Raw genomic sequence first — 18,260 nt, 5'->3', positions numbered from 1 at the left:
CATCTAACCTGTTGACAGGATCCTGCATTACATCCACAGCTTGAAGCCTCTCAGGTACGGTCTGCTCATGGTCGTCATCCTTAAGTTAACACCAGTGGTAGCATCTCGCGTGCCATCCAAGTCCTGGAAGCATATATTATCACAAGACTCATTCCGAACGAAAATGACCAATGGATTGAGAGTGCCGTGCTTACGCTGATTTCGCTGAGCACCATTTCTTCTGACGATGCCTCCATATCTCCATCCCATACCTGTGCTGCACTGGACAGAATACGGCAAGCGTGGGACAAAACCCTTAGCCAGGAGGTAGCACGCGCCGCCCTCATTGTAGGTCTCGGTCATATGGGTCCTGACCAAACTCGCTGATGGGCCCAGATCTTCTGGAAGCAGATCGAAAAGTGTTATGAGAGTCAAAGTAAAGAAGACGCGGTACAATGGTGTCGAGCCGCGCTACACAGCATCTTCGAAAATGGCGGAGATCAAAACATTGGAAAGATCGAGCGGTATCAGCGGACATTCATCCTCCTTGAACATATCTGCTAACGAATGGTAGGAAGATGATCAAGTGCTATATTGAGCTCTCCAACCTACAAGCTGCCTCAGACGCTTTCGACACCATGACACCCGGCAGGTTACAACATCCGTTGAGTCGATATCTCCGATATAGTCTGGCGCTTCGTTGCCAGGATGATGCAGCGGGTAAGGGAAGCGAGTCTCTCAGATGTTCGGACCCCTGAAATGATGGTTCCCTAGTGCGGTCCGCGTTGAACTCGCTCGCACTCGTCCATGACGAGCACAACCGACTTCTGTTCGCTGCTGTTTCTGAAGCCATGCAGTACGACAGCAAAGCTCAAGCAGCTCAGCATCTACAACGACTTCTCGACAAATATAGAGACGGACTGCCTCCGGAAGTGGACAGCTGCACACTACTCAGGTCAATATGAACTCTCTCGATCGTCAACTCAAGTTAACGTTCGTAGGTGTACTGCTCGGCTCCTTCTCTCTGCTATCTCCGAGGAGGGCTGCTTCTCAGAAGAATGCTTGTCAAGGCTATGTGGAGTCTTCAAGTACGGTATGTCAAATGTTGTCGTATTGTCGTCTTTATCTAACTGTGCAGCCTTATTGCTGTTCCAGAAGCCGATGAACCAAGATGACCGGCCACTTGCGTTGAATGAGTACCAATGGTTCGAGAAAACCAGCTATGCTGTTGCATTGAAACATGTCAACGCGTGGCCAGCAAGATACGTGATCGACCTCTTACACTACTCTTGCCAGGTAAGCGTCGGAGTGTCTCGACTGTCCCATGTATTGACTTGACCAGATCCAATACCCACCTCAATTGCCGGAAGACGTCCAGAAGGCCAAGATCATCCATGAGACAAACACGATATACGTCCAAGCAGTTCTGTACACTGCCGAGGCACGTTCTTCCACTTCGTCATGGACAGTCGAAGATCTCCCACGGTCATCTTATTCCAGCAAGTCTCAACCCTCACCAGCCGAGATCAAGAGGACATTGTATCAGAACGTATTCGAGAGTTATACCCAAATCGACAAACGTCTAGCTGCATTGCGTTCTCCTTCTATATCTGGCTCTACTACGAACGATGTCGCCCAGATGAGCGAGAAACTGGTTGTTCTGGCCCCTCTGGCCTTCGAAGCTCTGTTGTTTACGACTTCTGCCGACAGAGAAGCCGGTCGGCCTGTGGATGAGTTGTCACTCAGTCAGATTGTCGACCGAGCCATGCAGCTACAACCGCCTTACAAGACCTATTCTCTCTTGGCAGACTTGATCTTATCAGCTGCTTCCACGACCGCTTCGTCGAGGGATCAGGAAGAGGGTGTTGCGTCTCTGACAAGGATTCGACTTCCCGTTTCAACTGCAACCAATCTTCTAGCGAAACTCATTCAAGGCCTCCGAAATCATCCAGACTACGATATTCCACAGGCTTCACGCTGGGTCCGCTGCGTCGTCCATGTCATTCTCGACCAGCGTGGCGCGACTCAGACTGTCTCCGAACCAGACTCGGCCATCGAAGATGCGAATAACTTGGAAACATTGAAAATGATCACCGAGCAAGCTTTGGCATTGGCACGCTCAAGCACAACATCCCCAACAAGTCAAGGAGGTTCTAGCGCACGTGTACAAAGCTCTCGTCAACATAGCAGTTATCCAGCGGAGGAGCTGGAATGGCTCGCGACGATGCTATTCAATCTTTGTATCGACATTTTCGTGTCTTCCTCGTCCTCGTCCTCGTCCTCTTCCTCTTCCTCTTCCTCTTTAAAATCATCTCCTTGTCAAGTTGAGATAGTGATCAGCGACGAACAGTATCCTCCCAATGATGCGAGGAACATTCTCCTACAGCCACAATTCTGGGCAGGAAAAGCTGTTGAGATCGCAGATCTCATGGGTGAAATGGGATCGCGGTCAAAGGGCGAACACACCGCCACCAATGCCGGAGACAATGGTCTTCTTGCCGACATGTTGAGAGAGCGGTCCCGAAGTCTGGGATGGGAGTTGTAGAACTGGGGGGTGGGGGGAAATCTGACCATGGAGCCCTGTCTCATCGTCTCAGACAGGATCTGTCTGATCTCCTTTCTTCCCACACAAATTGATCAGCATGCGATATTAGAGAAATGCTAGGGATTATCTCACTAAGGAGGGCTGGCTTTACAGGATGTGAGATGAGAGGATCAAGACGTGTGGTGGAGGCAGTATGGAAGGGGGTATGGAAGCGGCTTGTAAAGCACTGAATGTACCTGATACGATATTTGCTGAATCCCGTAGGGATGTATCGAACTGACCACGTACGGCAGTGGCAGTGGCAGTGGCAGTGGCAGTGGCAGTACGACTTGAACCGCCACCGCGTTGAAACAAAACAGGGCTAGAGCAACAGCATCGCGGCGGACATATCAGGACAACTATCAAACTGGGGACCACATACACTTCGCGTGCTCTAGTAGAAGTAGAAGTCGCAGGCCAAAAGCAAACGAAGCACTTTCCATCTGCTCATTTCCAGTGCAATACCGACCTGATAGTTCAGAGTACAGAGTACCTGTAGGTCATGCATGCACACCTACTATGACCATCCAGCCTGGAGGACGAGGACAAGGCTGTGATGAACAGGAACAGGAACAGGAACAGCAGAGACAATGCTACACTGGCAGCAATAAGTGAAATACAAAAAGCACACACCAAGATACCAAGATCGGATCTGGTCTGGTCTTTGTCCGGAAAGGAGGGCTTGATTCTTTGGCTTCCCTTCGCTTTACTTCATACCAGTTCATGTCACTTCATCTCTTCATCGTCGTTGACGCCTGTCCTCGTCCTTGTCCTCGTCCTGGCCCACGGGAAGTTCAAGTCCAATGCGAGAGAAGGGAACGGCTTTCACTTGGGAACCAAAAAAGTGTCTTTTTGCCTGACCTCTCACCCCTGACCCTGACCTCGATCCTCTCAAAGCACCCAGCTTGTCCACCACCACCCCGGCGTTGTTGCGTACTATGTCCATTCCTTTTGCACTTTCTTTTTTCTTATGCCCGCCAAAAAATACAATTGAAGCGAAGCGCAACGAAAGCCAATTCCAAGCCCAATAGAACAGAACAGTCCATTCGAGCTCCGCCCCACTCGGTCCAGCGTCACGTCTCGCCCCAATGTACTAAAGCCCCTTTGTCCAATAGCCATTATCGATGGAAAACAGAATACCTCCGTGTGTCGAATCGGCAAACTCATAAGGAAAAGGAAAAGGAAAGTGAAAATATGGGTATCTCTGACAAAGAGGCAAGGAGTGGAAGGAAAAAAGGCAGGTGTGTGTAAGTGTGTCTCTGACTGTGTGAGAGAGAGGGGAGGAGCAAGCATTGCATGGCTGCATGGCTGCATCGTCATTTGTCTTCATCTCTTGTCAATACGCTCTCTGGTTGCACGTCAAAGTAGAGACAACGATCCACCTCGGCTCCAAGGCAGGCAGCGATGGTCTCCAGGCGGTCATTTGCTGCCACCAAGCCCAGGCCAGGCCCAAGCTCAACTTCGAATCAGATTCAGCTGATGTGATATGTGATCTCGAACAGCGCGGGCCAAAGATTCAAGAGATTCAAATTGTCGAGATGTCCTGTTGTCCACTAAGTGAGGATGGCCAAACACAAGAGACTGTCGTGGTTGGAATGGTTCAACGATCGGAGTCATTATCGCCAGCCTTGGACGTCACTATGAAGCAGCGAAGCAGTCCCACTGGGCCCGATCGGTCTGCCAGAGACGGGATCGAGGCCCATCCTCGCCCTCAGCTCTTCCACTCGCTGCTTGACTCGCGAGACCTTGGCCACGACGACTTCAAGCTTCTTCATCGTACTCTGCTTGCCGCCGGCCTCCAGTTCGGGGACCAGGTCATACAGTTCGGCATATGCACGCGCGGTGGCGTCCCGACGACGTTGTTCCGAACTCGTGTGATTGGCCTTCTTCTGCTCCAGCGTGAGAGGGACTCTGCTGGAAGGGGTCACCTGCGACCCGCTGGACGCCCGCTGCCCTTTTGATTTGCCTTTGCCGGGCGTCGACGGCGTCGCACTGGTCTTTTTCCTGCGAGATCCTTTCGGAGGAGGAGGGTTGGCGTTGCGTTGTGGGCGGGCTTTGTTGGCAGGCCAGGGCGCAGGTGACGGAGATTTGGCCGCCTCTGTGGTGGCATCGTCTTCTTGTTCTTCTTCTCCTTCATCGTCGTCATCCTCCTCCTCCTCCTCTTCTTCTTCTGCCTCGGCGTTTTGTTCTTGACCTAGTCCATGTTTCCCCATGGTCCGGACCTCGGTATGGAGCGGTGCCGGGGTTTTGTTGCTCGTGATAGCTGTCGGTGGCTGTGGTGGTGCCGATGCTTGCTCCTTCTTGACAACAGAACTCCGTTTCCTTCTCGGTTTGGGCTGTGGCGGAGAGGGCTGGACAAGTGCGGCTTGTTGGATGTTGCTGCTTTGAACAAAGCCATTCCGCACGTTCTGATCTCCTTGGAAATCCTCAAATGTTCTCTTCTTGGACCAATTTGGACTTGAAGGTTGTGTGTTCGGCCGTGTGTTGGGCTGTGTGGTGCTTGCACTGGTGGGCTCGAACCAGTCCATAGGATGTGTCTGCATCGCCTGGGGAATATCAGGGTCTAGAGGATTGTTGGGAGCGGCGTACCCGGTAGGCTGAAAACGAGAGTCGGTGCCGAAACTCACGGCTTGTCGACCTTGCAGCTGCGGCATTGCAATGCTGTTTTGGGAGGGGTACGAATGTTGCCAGGCAGGACCAAAAGCCGGCTGCATCGAGGCAGCGGTCTGTAGTTGGGTGATGAGAGGGTCGGCATAGGCTGTGTCATTGTAGCCCACTCCTGGCATGCCGCCAGCAACTGTATTCGGGTGCTTGACAGTGTTCATATGTTGTCCCACCATTCCAGGACCATAGGACAGTCCAGCTCCCTGGAGCTGAACCGGATCCATGACATATCGGTTGCCCATGCCAGTATCAGAGCCAACGAACATCGGTGGCATAGCATAGTATTGGCCAGTCCCAGCGACCATATTGAATTGAGACTGAGCCATGTGTTTATTGGCGGCGGCATTTTGGTCGAAGTCGTGGAAGAAGTTGTCCAGGTCTTGGTTCTCATGCGCGTTGAGTAGAGGCTGGCCCGGGGGAGGACCTGGATTGATGAACTCGGGTAATCCAAGTCCGTGGATGTTTTCCGGTTGGTCTGTATGATAGCCATGAGTCAATAGCTCTGCGACGAAGGGGACAGATGTTTGCGACATACAGCCGAATGGAAAGTTCTGCTGTCCGCCATGGGACGACATTCTTTGCGTTGCCAACATCAAACGCACTCCACACCCGCCTCTCCGGGGCTGCTCTAAGACAGCCTTGACCTTGGGGTATAGCCAGTCGACAAGAGACTGTGTTCAACGGTGGATGTTCGTGGTTGGATCGGGAGCTCGAAGAAGGCTCAACAGTGAGTTGGCGGAGGCGGTGGGTTCGGGGAGGAATCTTGGTGAAGTTGGTAACTCGTCGGCAGAGAATAGATCGAGGCGAGGTGTTCAGGTAGTGAAGGCCATATAGAGATGCGCGCCGAAGTTGGTCAAGGTGAAGTGAGGTTGATCTGACTGCGATCTCGGGGATGCAGATCTGTTGGGACGGGTGTCTGGAGAAGCGGCTGAGCTGTGACTGCACAGTCAGGGCCGGAAACGAAGGGCTTGGACGAGTGGTGGCGGACGAAGAGAGTGAATAGAAGATAGTTGAGTGGCCGTGTTCAATCAACCATGTTGGACCTGGACAGTATACAGAGTAGAGGGGTGATGATAGACTTGGAGGCAGAAAGTTGGTGGTAGTTGAGTGAGAGGCTTTCACATGTGAATCTTGGATTTGGGTGGAAATGTGGAATTGGGAAGAGCAACAAAACTTATCGATGCGCAAGGCCCGAGGCCAACGACCAACTAACTACTAATAGTCAGGACTTTGAAGGTGTCATTCGTCGTCTTCCCGATGTCACTTCTGCCCTGGTCTTCGAACCTCAGCTGTCCTTGGACCGACAAGGCTGGTCTGAATTGAGAAAGTACCACTGCCCTAGTAAATACTACTACTCGGTACCTGCGGCAGGTACATACAGGACTAGGACAAAAGTATCTGTCTGTCATAGGGAACAGGGAATCGACCACCCTTCTCATCAACAACCCGAAAGCCTCGGTCTTTGATGACCACCAGTGCACTCAACGTGATGTTGTCTCTTACAAGTTGCCAACGTTAGATCTTTCGTGACATGTTACATCTATATGCAAACAGTTAGTCCTGCTCCAGGTCTCCTGGCTTTAGATCGGGCGCTTCCAGCCGGCCCATTCCCCAAGCTCCGCCTTCTCCCTCTGGCCCCTTTCTCATCCACAGGCTTGACTTGCGCCGTCGGGGTTTCGCACCTGACATCTGGACAACCACTGAACCGTCGCCTGCGAACCACTGCATAGGGACACTCTGTGTCAGTTTATCCGACAAGATCCAAAGGATCACCCAGATATGCCCGAGGAGCTCTCCCCAGGTAAAGAGCCGGATTCTCCATTCAAGGCTATCTCTTGATTCCTTCAAGAGCCGTGTTCCCCATCCAGCCTTGCCTTGCTGGATGAAAAGACTGATGGCTTGCCAAAAGTGGCTGAATTCTTTCTCAGTCCAATGCGGCTTCGTCTGTTCGCCGGAAGACCGTCTCGACTTTCCGGCACGCCTATCGTTGATTGTAATGAAGAACTGCCAGTAGCCTCGTTCTAGCACTCCCACGTCACGGGCGACGTATGCCGGTCGGAAGTACTTGGGGAGCGGGACGCGGGTGGAAACTCTCTCTAAAGTCTTGGTAATATGCGTAGAGAATTTCGACCGTCCTCCCCTAGGATGCGGGCCCCTCACATCGTCCGGAAGTCGTCTGACGACAAGACCAGACTGAGAAGCAGGTATGAATCTCCCCTCCTCGACTTGAAAGCGGATACGCCGTTGGTGATCCGATCGTGGCGCCTTGTAGACCTGGGATCGGTCAGAACCGTAAACAGGCTGTTCAGGCGTGGTCAAGTCCACTAAAGCGCAACTGCGCGCGCTCGAAGACTCATGCGGCTGCGACAATAGTTGAATGTGGCCTTGTTGCAAGGGCTGGGATGGAGACACAGTCGAAGAAGGGGAATTGGAGTCCCGTCTCACAGGGGACATGAGCGGGAATGACCTCAGATCGGGATGCCTTGGAGGTTGCTTAGACGATTGAATGCTCCTTTGTGCGTCAGCTGAAGGTCTGTCGTTGTCATCAGCCTGCTCTCCATTCAACCGCCGCCTTTTAGCCCTGCAGTTGCTGTCTGGAACGGCTGGACATGGATCTGTAGGTTGGCCAGGGGCACCGTGTCGAGATCGAGCGGCGCCATAGGAACGTGAAGAAGTAGCAAGCGAGTCGCTCAAAGCTGAGTCTTGAGAGTAGGAGCGGCGCCTATCACTCGCCGTGACAAGACCATTTGTTCGTACATCAGGAGGGCAGCTTGCAGGAGCGGTCCTTGGACGAGGGAGGTCTGCTTCAGGCGGCGACAATGTTCTGTGAATGGTAAGTCCAGAGAATCAGAATTTGCGATCAAACGTGATTTAGGCCGAGTAAGCAGGAACTGAATGAGAAATGGAAGCAAACCGCCGACAATCGCATGCCTAAACAATGGGAACCAACCTATTGGCCAAAAGGGCGTGAGTTGCACCTGAACTGTCCTCATCTAAGGTGCCAACAACAGCGGGAGATTCGCACGCTGCTTCTGACACCCTGATTACTGTTGCTGGCTGGAAATCCAAGATGGATTGTGCGATCGCGGTATAACGCTTGTCATCTTTAGTGGTGCTGCGCGCAGTAATGTGAACCAAGAGCTCGCATTGAGGAGGCGCGTCCATTACAGTCAATGGTTCCGAATGTATCGATCCCTCTGCATCTTCGGCGGTAGTAAGGAGATGACAGTGGTCGACAATACGCGAGTCAGGCTGAGGTCGACCACCGCGGGGTATCCGACTCTATCACACGGGCCAGCTGCCTTTTATTAACAATATGGTAGCTACCTTGAACAATGAACTGTTTCCAGTTAAGAGGTCTACCTTGTCTTCACTAAGGTACTAGTACTGCACTGCTTTATCATAATATGTCCCCAAATACTATCCATGACAAGCTTCTATGTAGCCGCTGGTAGTTTGCCTTGGACCCAAGCAGCCATTGGCACTGTATGAAGTGCGCCGTTTATTAGTAACTTACCTACCTACCTATTTGTCTAGGTGCCTTATTAGGCGCTCAACCCCCATGGGAGGCTCCTTAACCCCCTATCCCAAGCCCACCAGCACGATCGTGGAACATAATCTAATAAGGTAGTAAGAGTGTCATCCGTTGCAAATATATCCACCATTCCAAATCCTGATCCCAATCGAGATTGACGACCTGATGGCTGCCTGCCACGGCTTCATTGCGTGGCCAATAACGTCTTTGGTCGCCGTGATAACTGGGCCATTTGATGCCATTGACATGCGACAGCGAACAGCAGGTGCAGCTGCTCGATCAGTGTCGCTGTAAGTGGCTTTCATCGCCGCATGTCTACCTAGGTATCTACCTCGTTCTTCTCCCGATCGGATGCCCGGGGATACTATAACATTCGCTCGATACCGTTCCAGAGGAAGAGTTGGGAAGGATAGATATGTCCATCCATTCCACCGCTCTTCCCACGATCCATGCCTCTAGGCCATTCTTGAGCAGTCTCTTAACTCTTCTTTTGACTTTGTACAAGAGATCTTTTTCGGCAACTGTACCTTTTTGAATGATCGCCTGGTCCGTACCCTGGTAGTACGTGTCTAGACTGCGGAATGCATCGTGGAGTCTCTCAGCACGATTTAGAAAAGACATGCCTCATTCACCTTCGTCGGGTTGATATGTTACGTTCCGCATGCATCCCCTACCGACCCAGGGAGACTACGATCGGACCCTGAGCAGAACTTTGGAGGCTGCTAAAAATCCCCGACTTTTCGAGCACTGCCACCCCGGGCATGGCATCTGGGTGCCTAGTGATCGTCTCCCCCAAATCAGGATGGGTCACATGGCCCTTCACCACTGAACAACGCCAGATCCGTAGTCGAAGCCTGGAGAGGTAACGGCCAGGAGAGACTCCTGTTCGGGTGGTGCTGACCAGGACCATGACGAAGTCGGCCATATTAACATGCTATGCTATAGACAACGAAAAACCGAGACCGCCATCATCTACTCCTCTTCTCGAATCCCCGAGCGCAAACATGTTGATAGCCTCCGGGTCGATGCCCACAACGACCACCCTCATTTCCATGCTGGGCTGCGAGTAACGAACATCATCCCAGCATGGAGGCTCCGACGTCGATCTGGTGCTCAAGGCTACGTTGGGCCACCCGGTGACGACAACTGTGCCCATTCTTTCCCACCGCAGAGGAAGGTGCACTCGAGCGCGCCAGTGCGGCAAAAGGACAAGGGCACGAGAATGGGAACCAATCATTACAGCAACTAATAGGGGGGATCCGAACAATGAAAAGAGCATGCAGGGTCGGTGAGAGCGTCGCCCGCGCAAGAGCTCGAGCAGGGTTCAAGGTGTGATTGGCGGCATCCCAAACCACTCTTTAGGTTTGCACGGGATTCCCGTCAGGGAAAGTGCCTGAAATTCAACGGGTCGACAAACTTGAAGACAAAGGTAAATGGATGAAGACAAGCGGTTTGTTGGTGTGACCGAGCGGCAAGATAAATGTCATGTTACTAATTGGCAAAGGTTTACCAGGGATGGATCGCGGGGATGGTGCTCGCACCTTTCCTTTCCTTTCCGTTCCGCAGTGGACCGTTGGAACTACTCTAACCGTGCTGCTTACCTGGAGGTAGGCAGTGCTCTAGGTGCCTCAACGCCACTACACAACCACTGCACACTACTACTACAGCGCTTACTGTGGAGAGTCTCTATGCATACCTTAGGTGTGTAGGTACCTAACTAACAGCAAACCGACCTGCCTCAGCCACAGAAGAACGATTTATTAGGTATGGATGAGGAAGGAGCGTGCTGGTAAGTCAATCACTCCTGTCAATCACTGCACACATCAAAGGTTATTATAACGATGACGCTCCCGTGTTCGATCGACCGCTAAGCAAACGGGGATCTGCAACAGGAGCCAACGCTGGATTTCCAGGCGGCACGCAGTTCTTCTAGGCAAGTCAATGCGTGTTGTGTGCCTGTGATTTGGCCCAACAATATCATTTGCTCCCTATATGGTGTCTGCTTTTACTTAAGGCTTGGGTTTAACACGTTACCTATTTACCAGGTATCCTAGCAGGGTGCGTATGTTTTCCTTCCCATCCAACAGTTGTACCTACTGTTATAACCAGCTCGGATGACCCGTCCGTTCCTCTGCTGAGCAAAAACTGTGTGGCATTCGTGACTCATGTTTCGTGGATGGTTTATTTCATTATGAATCTTCCACTGTTGCACAAGCACAGCGACATCTTTGTATTCCAGTTATAACACTACCTATCCTGATCTAGGTACCTTACCTCTCTACCTTTACCTCCTTATCATCCACTCAGCGCTCGGGCGCAATCCCCGCCAATCGTTCCCCATCACCAGCTTGAGAAACCCCCGGCTGGCTGCTTCAGTGACCGCTTTGCAGCCTACGAACGGCAGCGGGAAGCATTCAATTGAACACACAGTACTAGTACGGTGCACAGAGCATCTAGCTTTGTCCTTACTCACCTTCCGCGGAGCGTCTACCCTTGTCGCCCGCTGCCTCGCAGAATTCCTCTTCCTATTGGCGCGTCCGTCAATCAGCATCACCCAAACCCGCCGAGACTTTCGAAGCTGCTTACCTACAATCACCTCCCACTGCATCCACGCCGGCCCAACGAAGTTGGCACGATCTCCAGAGCAGCAGCAAGTAGGAGCAACAGGAAAAGAAGAAAACACCTGAATTGCAGACCAAAGGCTTCCTGGACATCCCCCGCAATCCCGCCCGCACCCACCTCAGGCCATCGTCGTCTCCAGCTTCTTTTCGAACACGTCCCGTCGACCATCTTCAAGACACTCCAGCACCCGGCCCTTCTTCGGCTTGCCTCACAGGTCTGCCCGACGCTTCTGCGACGTTCCCTGTTGCACAAACTTCTCTACAGCGATCAGCAATTTTGTCCCGCTCTCAAATATTGCGTTGCGCACGTCCCTCATTGACAAACCTCCAGAGGTCTTGCTGTACCAACCTCGATTCCAACACCACCAATCTGTCTCGTGGCCAGTCTCAGTATTGCAGGCCAACTGCCACTCTCCCCAATCCAACCTCTACGCTTCTCACGTCCGGCATAGGCGATTGCGCATGTTCTTTTCATCTGACACCACCCCTTAACCGATCTGCCCGGATCATACCTTGCCGAGTCCTGTTTGGTAACGGATCGCCCCTAGTGGAGGTGGCGGGGAATCCTTACTCGTAACCTATACAGTTACAATCTTGACTCACGACGTTCAGGGTTGGGCCCAGAGCTGTTTGCTGTCAGGACTTGTGCATTATTTGGCATCTGAACGTCGCCTCATTTCCATTCCAATATGCAACAACCTCGCCCCGATATGGATCCCTCCTGGACAGGACAAGACTATGCGACCGACGCCACTTATCGTAAGTCCCTCTGTCCCGCCCTTGCTGCCTTTCTACCATTGATCCAGTGTCATGGTGCGCCTATCCCTTGTGGGATCCGTGATAACACCGCCTGGGGGCTGGGAAGGCCCCGGTTTCGTACTGATCCGCCCAAGTTCAAGTCGCACAATGGAAAGATGGTCGCTAACGAACATCATCGTAGACAATGGGACCTCAGTTGAGGAGAGAAGCCCGCACACGATGGGTATGGGGTTTTTAAAGGGATTTCAAGGAATTCAGAAAAAGATGACTAGAGGTATGCAATTGTCTTCCCTCGGCATTCCATTCTGGGAAGCTCAACCGTAGCAGACGGGCAACCGGCCAAGCGGCGAGGTCCCAAACCAGACAGTAAACCTGCCCAGACCCGGAGGCAAGAACTGAACCGACAAGCACAAAGGTTGAATAGAGCGTTTCCCCCAAAGATCTTACGCATTCACTAACCGGCTGCCATTCGCAGAACCCATCGCGAGAGGAAGGAAAATTACATCAAGGCACTTGAGCTGGAACTTGCGCGGTTGAAGGAAACGTTTGTCCTCGACCAAAACGCACGGTATGCGACCATTCAACAACAGAAGTTGATTATTGAGGACCAACAACGAGAAATTCTGGCCTTGAGAGAGATCCTAGCCAGCCGAGGAATAACATTCGAGAACGAACTGAAAAATCGCAAGGCTGTAATAGCCATGAGACCAAAAAGAGAAGAGCTTTCCTTAAGCCCGCCCTCAATGACTACTCTGAGTCCAACATCGATGGGTGGCAGGCCTCATGGGTATCAACAAGTGATGCCCGGACCGCCTTCGACCAGTACAGGCTATTCCCCCCAAACCTACATCAACGGTGGTCCTCTGAGTGTCTCCGGACTCTCTCCTGGTACAACACACCATAGCCATTCCCCTCAAGGACCTGAAATACAAGAGATGGCGCCCATCAAACAGGAATCTGAAGGCATATCGGATATGCCCCGGCCCGGCGCTGGAATCTTCGAACGAGAGCCACAACTGGGCGTTGATTTCATTTTAAGGTGAGATTATCGTTGGTTGCCACAGGGAAAATATTGTGAGACTGATCCTCGACAGACTTGAGCATATTTGTCGCGATCACGAAGAATATCTTGTTCGAAGGTCATTTGACTCACCAGATGACGACGGAGCACAGTTCTCCGGTCATGCGTTGATGGCATCGTGTCCCCCACCCAGCCACATTGAGCGTGTTCCAGCTCAAAATGGCGGCTTGGTTCCCACGTATGACCACAAAGTACCCGATGCCGAGTCAGTACAGATATTGAACAACCTACTCAATCTGAGTAAGTCTTTAACTGGGAGCGCAATACCAAGTGGACAAGTCACCCCCATTATGGCGTTGCAATCACTCAAAGGCCACCGTAATTATGGCACCCTCACAAGAGAGGATGTGCTGGGAATGGTTGAGGCCATTAAGAGTAAGGTCAGATGCTATGGCTTTGGCGCCGTGATGGAGGACTTTGAACTGCGCGACGCTCTGTCCGGCATTTTTGCAACAAAACCCGAGACATACGATCAACTGGAGACGGACTACACGGCGGAGATTGATGAAATGTATTCATAGGGAGATATGCCGCTGCCTGGCGGGACCGGGGGGTGCTTCAAATGAAATGGTGTTTCGGACGGTCGACGGTCGATGTGCCATATTAGTACGTAGTATCACGGGTTATAGTACATGACAGCGATGAGTAAGATCAGCAGGGAACAATGTATTGGCAGGCTCTGAATTTGACTGCACATGTTTGGTATGGCGTTGAGGAAACATGCATATGTACAGGCACACCACCTGGACTGCTCCTCTATCCAACATACAACGTGTCCCTACATCTATCTCACTGTATTGAGGTGTTGGAAGGGATAATAAGAAATAAGAAATTGGCGGCCGGCGCAAAAAAATACCATGCCAAGAGTTGAACGCAATTCCACCCACTCTGGGAACTTCAAGTTGAACTGCAACCCGCAACTTCAAGTGGCATCGCAGGTCTCGCCTCCTGCTGCACCTCACGACATTAACCATTAACCCCCTTGACGTCCCTCTTTGATCAGTTGCCCATCATGCCCGGAATCAGTCTCGCAGACACGATCAATCAGTTGAGCGTGAACGATGGATGGGGTCCGGAACTCACTCCCTCCACCACCCTCGATGGAGTGCCCTACGCCCCATTCTCCAAGGGTGACAAACTAGGTCGCATGGCCGACTGGACGCAAGAAGGCAAGGAAGGAAGAGATCGAGGCGGTAGACAGTATGGTCGAAACTACCGAGGTGAGTTTTGCTCTTCCTCTATTTCTGCCTCAGTCAACGCTGACGCAGTTTTCATGGCCAGACCAACAAATTTACGGTGCCGGAACATCCTCACTTTTCGCCGTCCAAGTCGCAGAAGACGAATCATCTTTCTCGGTTGTCGACAATACCCGCGCAACTACGAAGACTCGTGTCTTTGGCCGAGGTGGTGTGGCCGTTTTCCGAGGTCGAGGGCAACGAGGCGGCGCCCAGCGCGGCGGAAGAGGGACATTCCAAAGAGTCGGGCAGGGCCGCAATGCCGGTCAACAACAGGGCCAGTATTATGATAGCAGAGGCGGTCGAGGTGGACGAGGCGGCCGGCGATTCGGCTGGCGAGACTACGACAAGCCACAACGGAATCGGGATTCCTCGGTGAACATCCGGCCCGAATGGGCGATGAAGGAGGAAATCGACTTCAACCGCCTCCACAAGCTCAATCTTGAGACGTCCGAGGGCGAGGATCTCGACAGTTACGGATTTTTGTACTACTACGACCGCACCTACGACAAGGCACCGGTCAAGAACACGGAGCGCAAACTCCAATCGCTGGATCGCGCTGCTTACAACGTCACCACGTCTGCCGACCCGGTGATCCAAGAACTGGCCGAAAAGGATGAAGCCACGATCTTCGCCACGTCCGACATCTTGTCCATGTTGATGTGCGCGCCGCGATCCGTGTACAGTTGGGACATTGTGATCCTCAAGCAAGGCAACAAGATCTTTCTGGACAAGCGACCGGACAGCAGCATCGACCTGGTGACGGTCAACGAGAACGCGGCCGATGCCCCTCTCGAAGCGGACTCGGCCAACACTCCGTCCCAACAGCAGACGGGCGTCAAAGCAGACAGCATCAACACGCCCAGCAACCTGGCCGTGGAAGCGACCATGATCAACCACAACTTCGCCCTCCAAGTGGTGATCGAAGATCCCAACAACAAGATTGAATTCCCCCACCCGAACCCCTTCTACAGCGCCAGCGACGAGACCGAACCCCTGGCCTCCAAGGCCTACCGATACCGCCGGTTCGATCTCTCGCTCGAACGCGACGACGAGCCTCTGCACCTGATTGTCCGCACGGAACTGGACGCCGCGACCAAGAACAACATCTCCGGCGACAACCAGATGTTGGTGGTCAAGGCTCTCAACGAGTTCGACCACAAGGCCCAAGGCGCCGGCGGCGCGCTGGACTGGCGCACCAAACTGAACTCGCAACGCGGTGCCGTGGTGGCGACCGAAATGAAGAACAACTCGTGCAAGCTCGCCCGATGGACGACGCAGGCCATCCTTGCCAAAGCCGACCAGATCAAGCTGGGCTTCGTGTCCCGCGCCAACCCCAAGTCCGCCGCGAACCATGTCATTCTCGGCGTTGTCGGCTACAAGCCTCGAGAGTTCGCTACGCAGATGAACCTGGGCCTCAGCAACGGTTGGGGTATTGTGCGCACCATTGTCGACTTGATCAAGGGCCTGACCGAGGGCGACGACGGCGACAAGAAGTTCGTGCTGGTCAAAGATCCAAACAAGCCTCTGATTCGTCTGTATGAGGTCCCTCTGAGCACGTTTGAGGATGATGAGGATGGCTTGTCGGATGGTGGAGTTGCGGATGGCAAGGATGCCGCTGACGAGGAATAAGCTGCTTTAGACTGGTTAGGCCGGTAGAACCATTTTTGATTCTGATGGGTCAGCAAATGCTGCAGCATTAGCATTGGTCTACATAGGCAACCTGGCATGGTATTGCCGCTGGTCGTGCCTCCTAGAAGACTTCGGGAGGTAGGACCGGCAAAAAGTCTCTTCTGCACGTCGATATGCTGGGGCATGAATTGATAGGGTTTAGAGAACATGAAATGCGAGTTAGATGTATGATCACGACTCATTGATTCATATGGGTCATGGCCTGTTGTCTATTACTACGTACTGTACACGCGACTCTGCGCTCACATTGTTGCCAATAATGGGTCAACGATCTGCAGAAAGCAGCGAATGCAAAGGTCAAATCATGGTCACACGGGGAAAAAGAAGTATACGTGTATATGTATGATTCAAATTCTCTATTCAAACGAAAAGCCACGTCCCATCATTCTTGAGGACTTGCAATCCGTCCTGCTCCACCAGAAACGCCAGTGCTATGAGATCTTTTGTGTCCCAAAGTGACACAAGACGACAATATCTTTCAAGGCCCGCTCGGTCATGCTCGAATCGTAGAGACAAAACAGCAGAAACATCGGCTAGCCGGGTCCAACCCCCAACGCTATGCCAGCATTGGGAGTTTTCTTGTTTAACATAATCAGTTGACCCGCCCAATCCTTTTCCCAATCGTACTCTCCCAGTTCTTGGCCCTTTCAAAGCCATTACTGGCGGTCTGGAAGTCGACCAAAGCCTGGTAGACCTTCTCGCGACTGGTGGTGACAAAGGGACCGTACTGGACGACTTCCTGGTCCAACGGCTGGCCGGCAATGACGAAGAACCTGGCGGGTTCCTTGGCGTCTTCTTCGACGGAGGCGCAGACGAGGTCGCCCTCCTGCTCAAAGACGACATTGTGGTAGGGCGGAACGGCCTGGGCGGGTTTGTCGGTGCCGTTGGTGAAGGAAACCACTCCTTCCAGGGTATACGCAAACGCGTTCCATCCCTGGGGCAGTTCCTGGGTGACGGAGCCGCCCGGTTGGATGACGAACTCGAGGATCCAGACGGGGGTGTAGGCGAGGTCCTTGAGCGAATCGACGCCCAGGCTGCGGCCGGAGATGACCTTGACGGTGACTTTGCCGTCGTCGGTCGTGGCGGTGGGGATCTCGGCCGCCCGCAGGTCGCGGTACCGCGGCTCACAGTCCTTCAGATCCTCCGGGAGATCGACCCAGAGCTGCAGGCCGACGATGTTCTTTCCGTCCTGGACGGGCATTTCGGCGTGCATGATGCCTCGCCCGGCCGTCATGAACTGCAGGTCGCCCGCGTAGATCGTGCCCTTGTTGCCCGCGAAGTCTTCGTGGTCGCTGGCCCCCTGGAGCATGTATGTGATCGTCTCTTGCCCGCGGTGCGGGTGGTCCGGGAAGCCCGCGCTCGGGTCGACGTTGAAGTGGTCCAGCATCAGGAAGGGCGTGAAGTTGCGCAGTTTCGCCGTCCCGACTGACCGGCGCACCTTGGCGCCTACGCCTTCAGACTGCTCGCGCGCCAGGAAGGCGAACTTGATTGCTCGCGGCGTCGGGGTCGGCATGTTGGCGGTCGTCGAGGAGAAAAGTCGAGATGAAGGGATCAGAGGAAGTCCGAGGAAGGGTGTTGTTGTTCGAGTGCTTGGTTGCGTGCGGTTCAATAGCCCTTTGTAGAGCGGTTGTGCTTTTTGAAGAAGACTGTTCTTCGTAGAAGCCAGGTTGATCGGGTAGTAGGCGAGGAGAAGTGCTGCGATGATGGTGATCAAGATGGAGGTGAGGCGGTTCATAGAAATGTTGAAGTCAAAGAAAGTACTTATGCCTGGCACGAAGAACGAACGACGAGGGTTTGTCGAACACGCTAGAAGGAATCAGGTAAGTTATGGGATAGGTCGGTCAGTATTCAGCATTGGTCTTGCATGAGGGAGGGCACTGGACAGCTTATGAAGGAAGGCCTCGTCGATGGCTTTCTCCCATGACTGCATTCCAGAATCATTACTGGGCATGTCTTTTTGCGGGCGCAGGTTGGTGGCTGTTTTCGGGAGTTCTGCTTAGCAGAAAATGAATAAACGCGGGTGGCCACTCATTGCACGGCCCCACGGAAGACGTTCCGTCACGAATGATTTGGTAAGAATATGTCAGCATCAATCCCTAAGCTGGTCACA

The 18,260-nt window shown here is 52.9% G+C and overlaps 6 protein-coding genes across 6 annotated transcripts; 3 read left to right on the top strand and 3 right to left on the bottom strand.

The window, feature by feature from the left end:
- Nucleotides 1-940: 940 nt before the first annotated feature.
- Nucleotides 941-2,524, top strand: A1O1_05450 (uncharacterized protein; the record flags this gene model as incomplete). Its single annotated transcript, XM_007726336.1, has 3 exons — nucleotides 941-1,072; nucleotides 1,135-1,275; nucleotides 1,322-2,524. 3 exons carry the CDS (start codon nucleotides 941-943, stop codon nucleotides 2,522-2,524), a joined length of 1,476 nt encoding a protein of 491 aa, XP_007724526.1.
- Nucleotides 2,525-4,179: 1,655 nt separating this feature from the next.
- On the bottom strand, nucleotides 4,180-5,802 carry A1O1_05449 (uncharacterized protein; the record flags this gene model as incomplete). Its single annotated transcript, XM_007726335.1, has 2 exons — nucleotides 4,180-5,702; nucleotides 5,763-5,802. 2 exons carry the CDS (start codon nucleotides 5,800-5,802, stop codon nucleotides 4,180-4,182), a joined length of 1,563 nt encoding a protein of 520 aa, XP_007724525.1.
- A 979-nt stretch (nucleotides 5,803-6,781) lies between these two features.
- On the bottom strand, nucleotides 6,782-7,681 carry A1O1_05448 (uncharacterized protein; the record flags this gene model as incomplete). Its single annotated transcript, XM_007726334.1, has 1 exon — nucleotides 6,782-7,681. The coding sequence occupies one exon, from the start codon at nucleotides 7,679-7,681 to the stop codon at nucleotides 6,782-6,784; it is 900 nt and encodes a 299-aa protein (XP_007724524.1).
- Nucleotides 7,682-12,072: 4,391 nt separating this feature from the next.
- On the top strand, nucleotides 12,073-13,744 carry A1O1_05447 (uncharacterized protein; the record flags this gene model as incomplete). The annotated part of the gene is made up of 5 exons (XM_007726333.1): nucleotides 12,073-12,142; nucleotides 12,324-12,416; nucleotides 12,470-12,557; nucleotides 12,618-13,181; nucleotides 13,237-13,744. The coding sequence occupies 5 exons, from the start codon at nucleotides 12,073-12,075 to the stop codon at nucleotides 13,742-13,744; spliced, it is 1,323 nt and encodes a 440-aa protein (XP_007724523.1).
- Nucleotides 13,745-14,235: 491 nt separating this feature from the next.
- A1O1_05446 (translation initiation factor 3 subunit D) lies at nucleotides 14,236-16,090 on the top strand (the record flags this gene model as incomplete). The annotated part of the gene is made up of 2 exons (XM_007726332.1): nucleotides 14,236-14,443; nucleotides 14,505-16,090. The coding sequence occupies 2 exons, from the start codon at nucleotides 14,236-14,238 to the stop codon at nucleotides 16,088-16,090; spliced, it is 1,794 nt and encodes a 597-aa protein (XP_007724522.1).
- Nucleotides 16,091-16,742: 652 nt separating this feature from the next.
- Nucleotides 16,743-17,663, bottom strand: A1O1_05445 (uncharacterized protein; the record flags this gene model as incomplete). The annotated part of the gene is made up of 1 exon (XM_007726331.1): nucleotides 16,743-17,663. One exon carries the CDS (start codon nucleotides 17,661-17,663, stop codon nucleotides 16,743-16,745), a length of 921 nt encoding a protein of 306 aa, XP_007724521.1.
- Between the last annotated feature and the right edge of the window lie 597 nt (nucleotides 17,664-18,260).

The sequence above is a fragment of the Capronia coronata genome, assembly GCF_000585585.1.
Source record: "Capronia coronata CBS 617.96 chromosome Unknown acBCG-supercont1.4, whole genome shotgun sequence".
NCBI classification, from domain to species: domain Eukaryota; kingdom Fungi; phylum Ascomycota; class Eurotiomycetes; order Chaetothyriales; family Herpotrichiellaceae; genus Capronia; species Capronia coronata.
The sequence above is the reverse complement of the archived record's forward strand: the minus strand, read 5'-3'. Positions and strand labels throughout refer to the sequence as shown.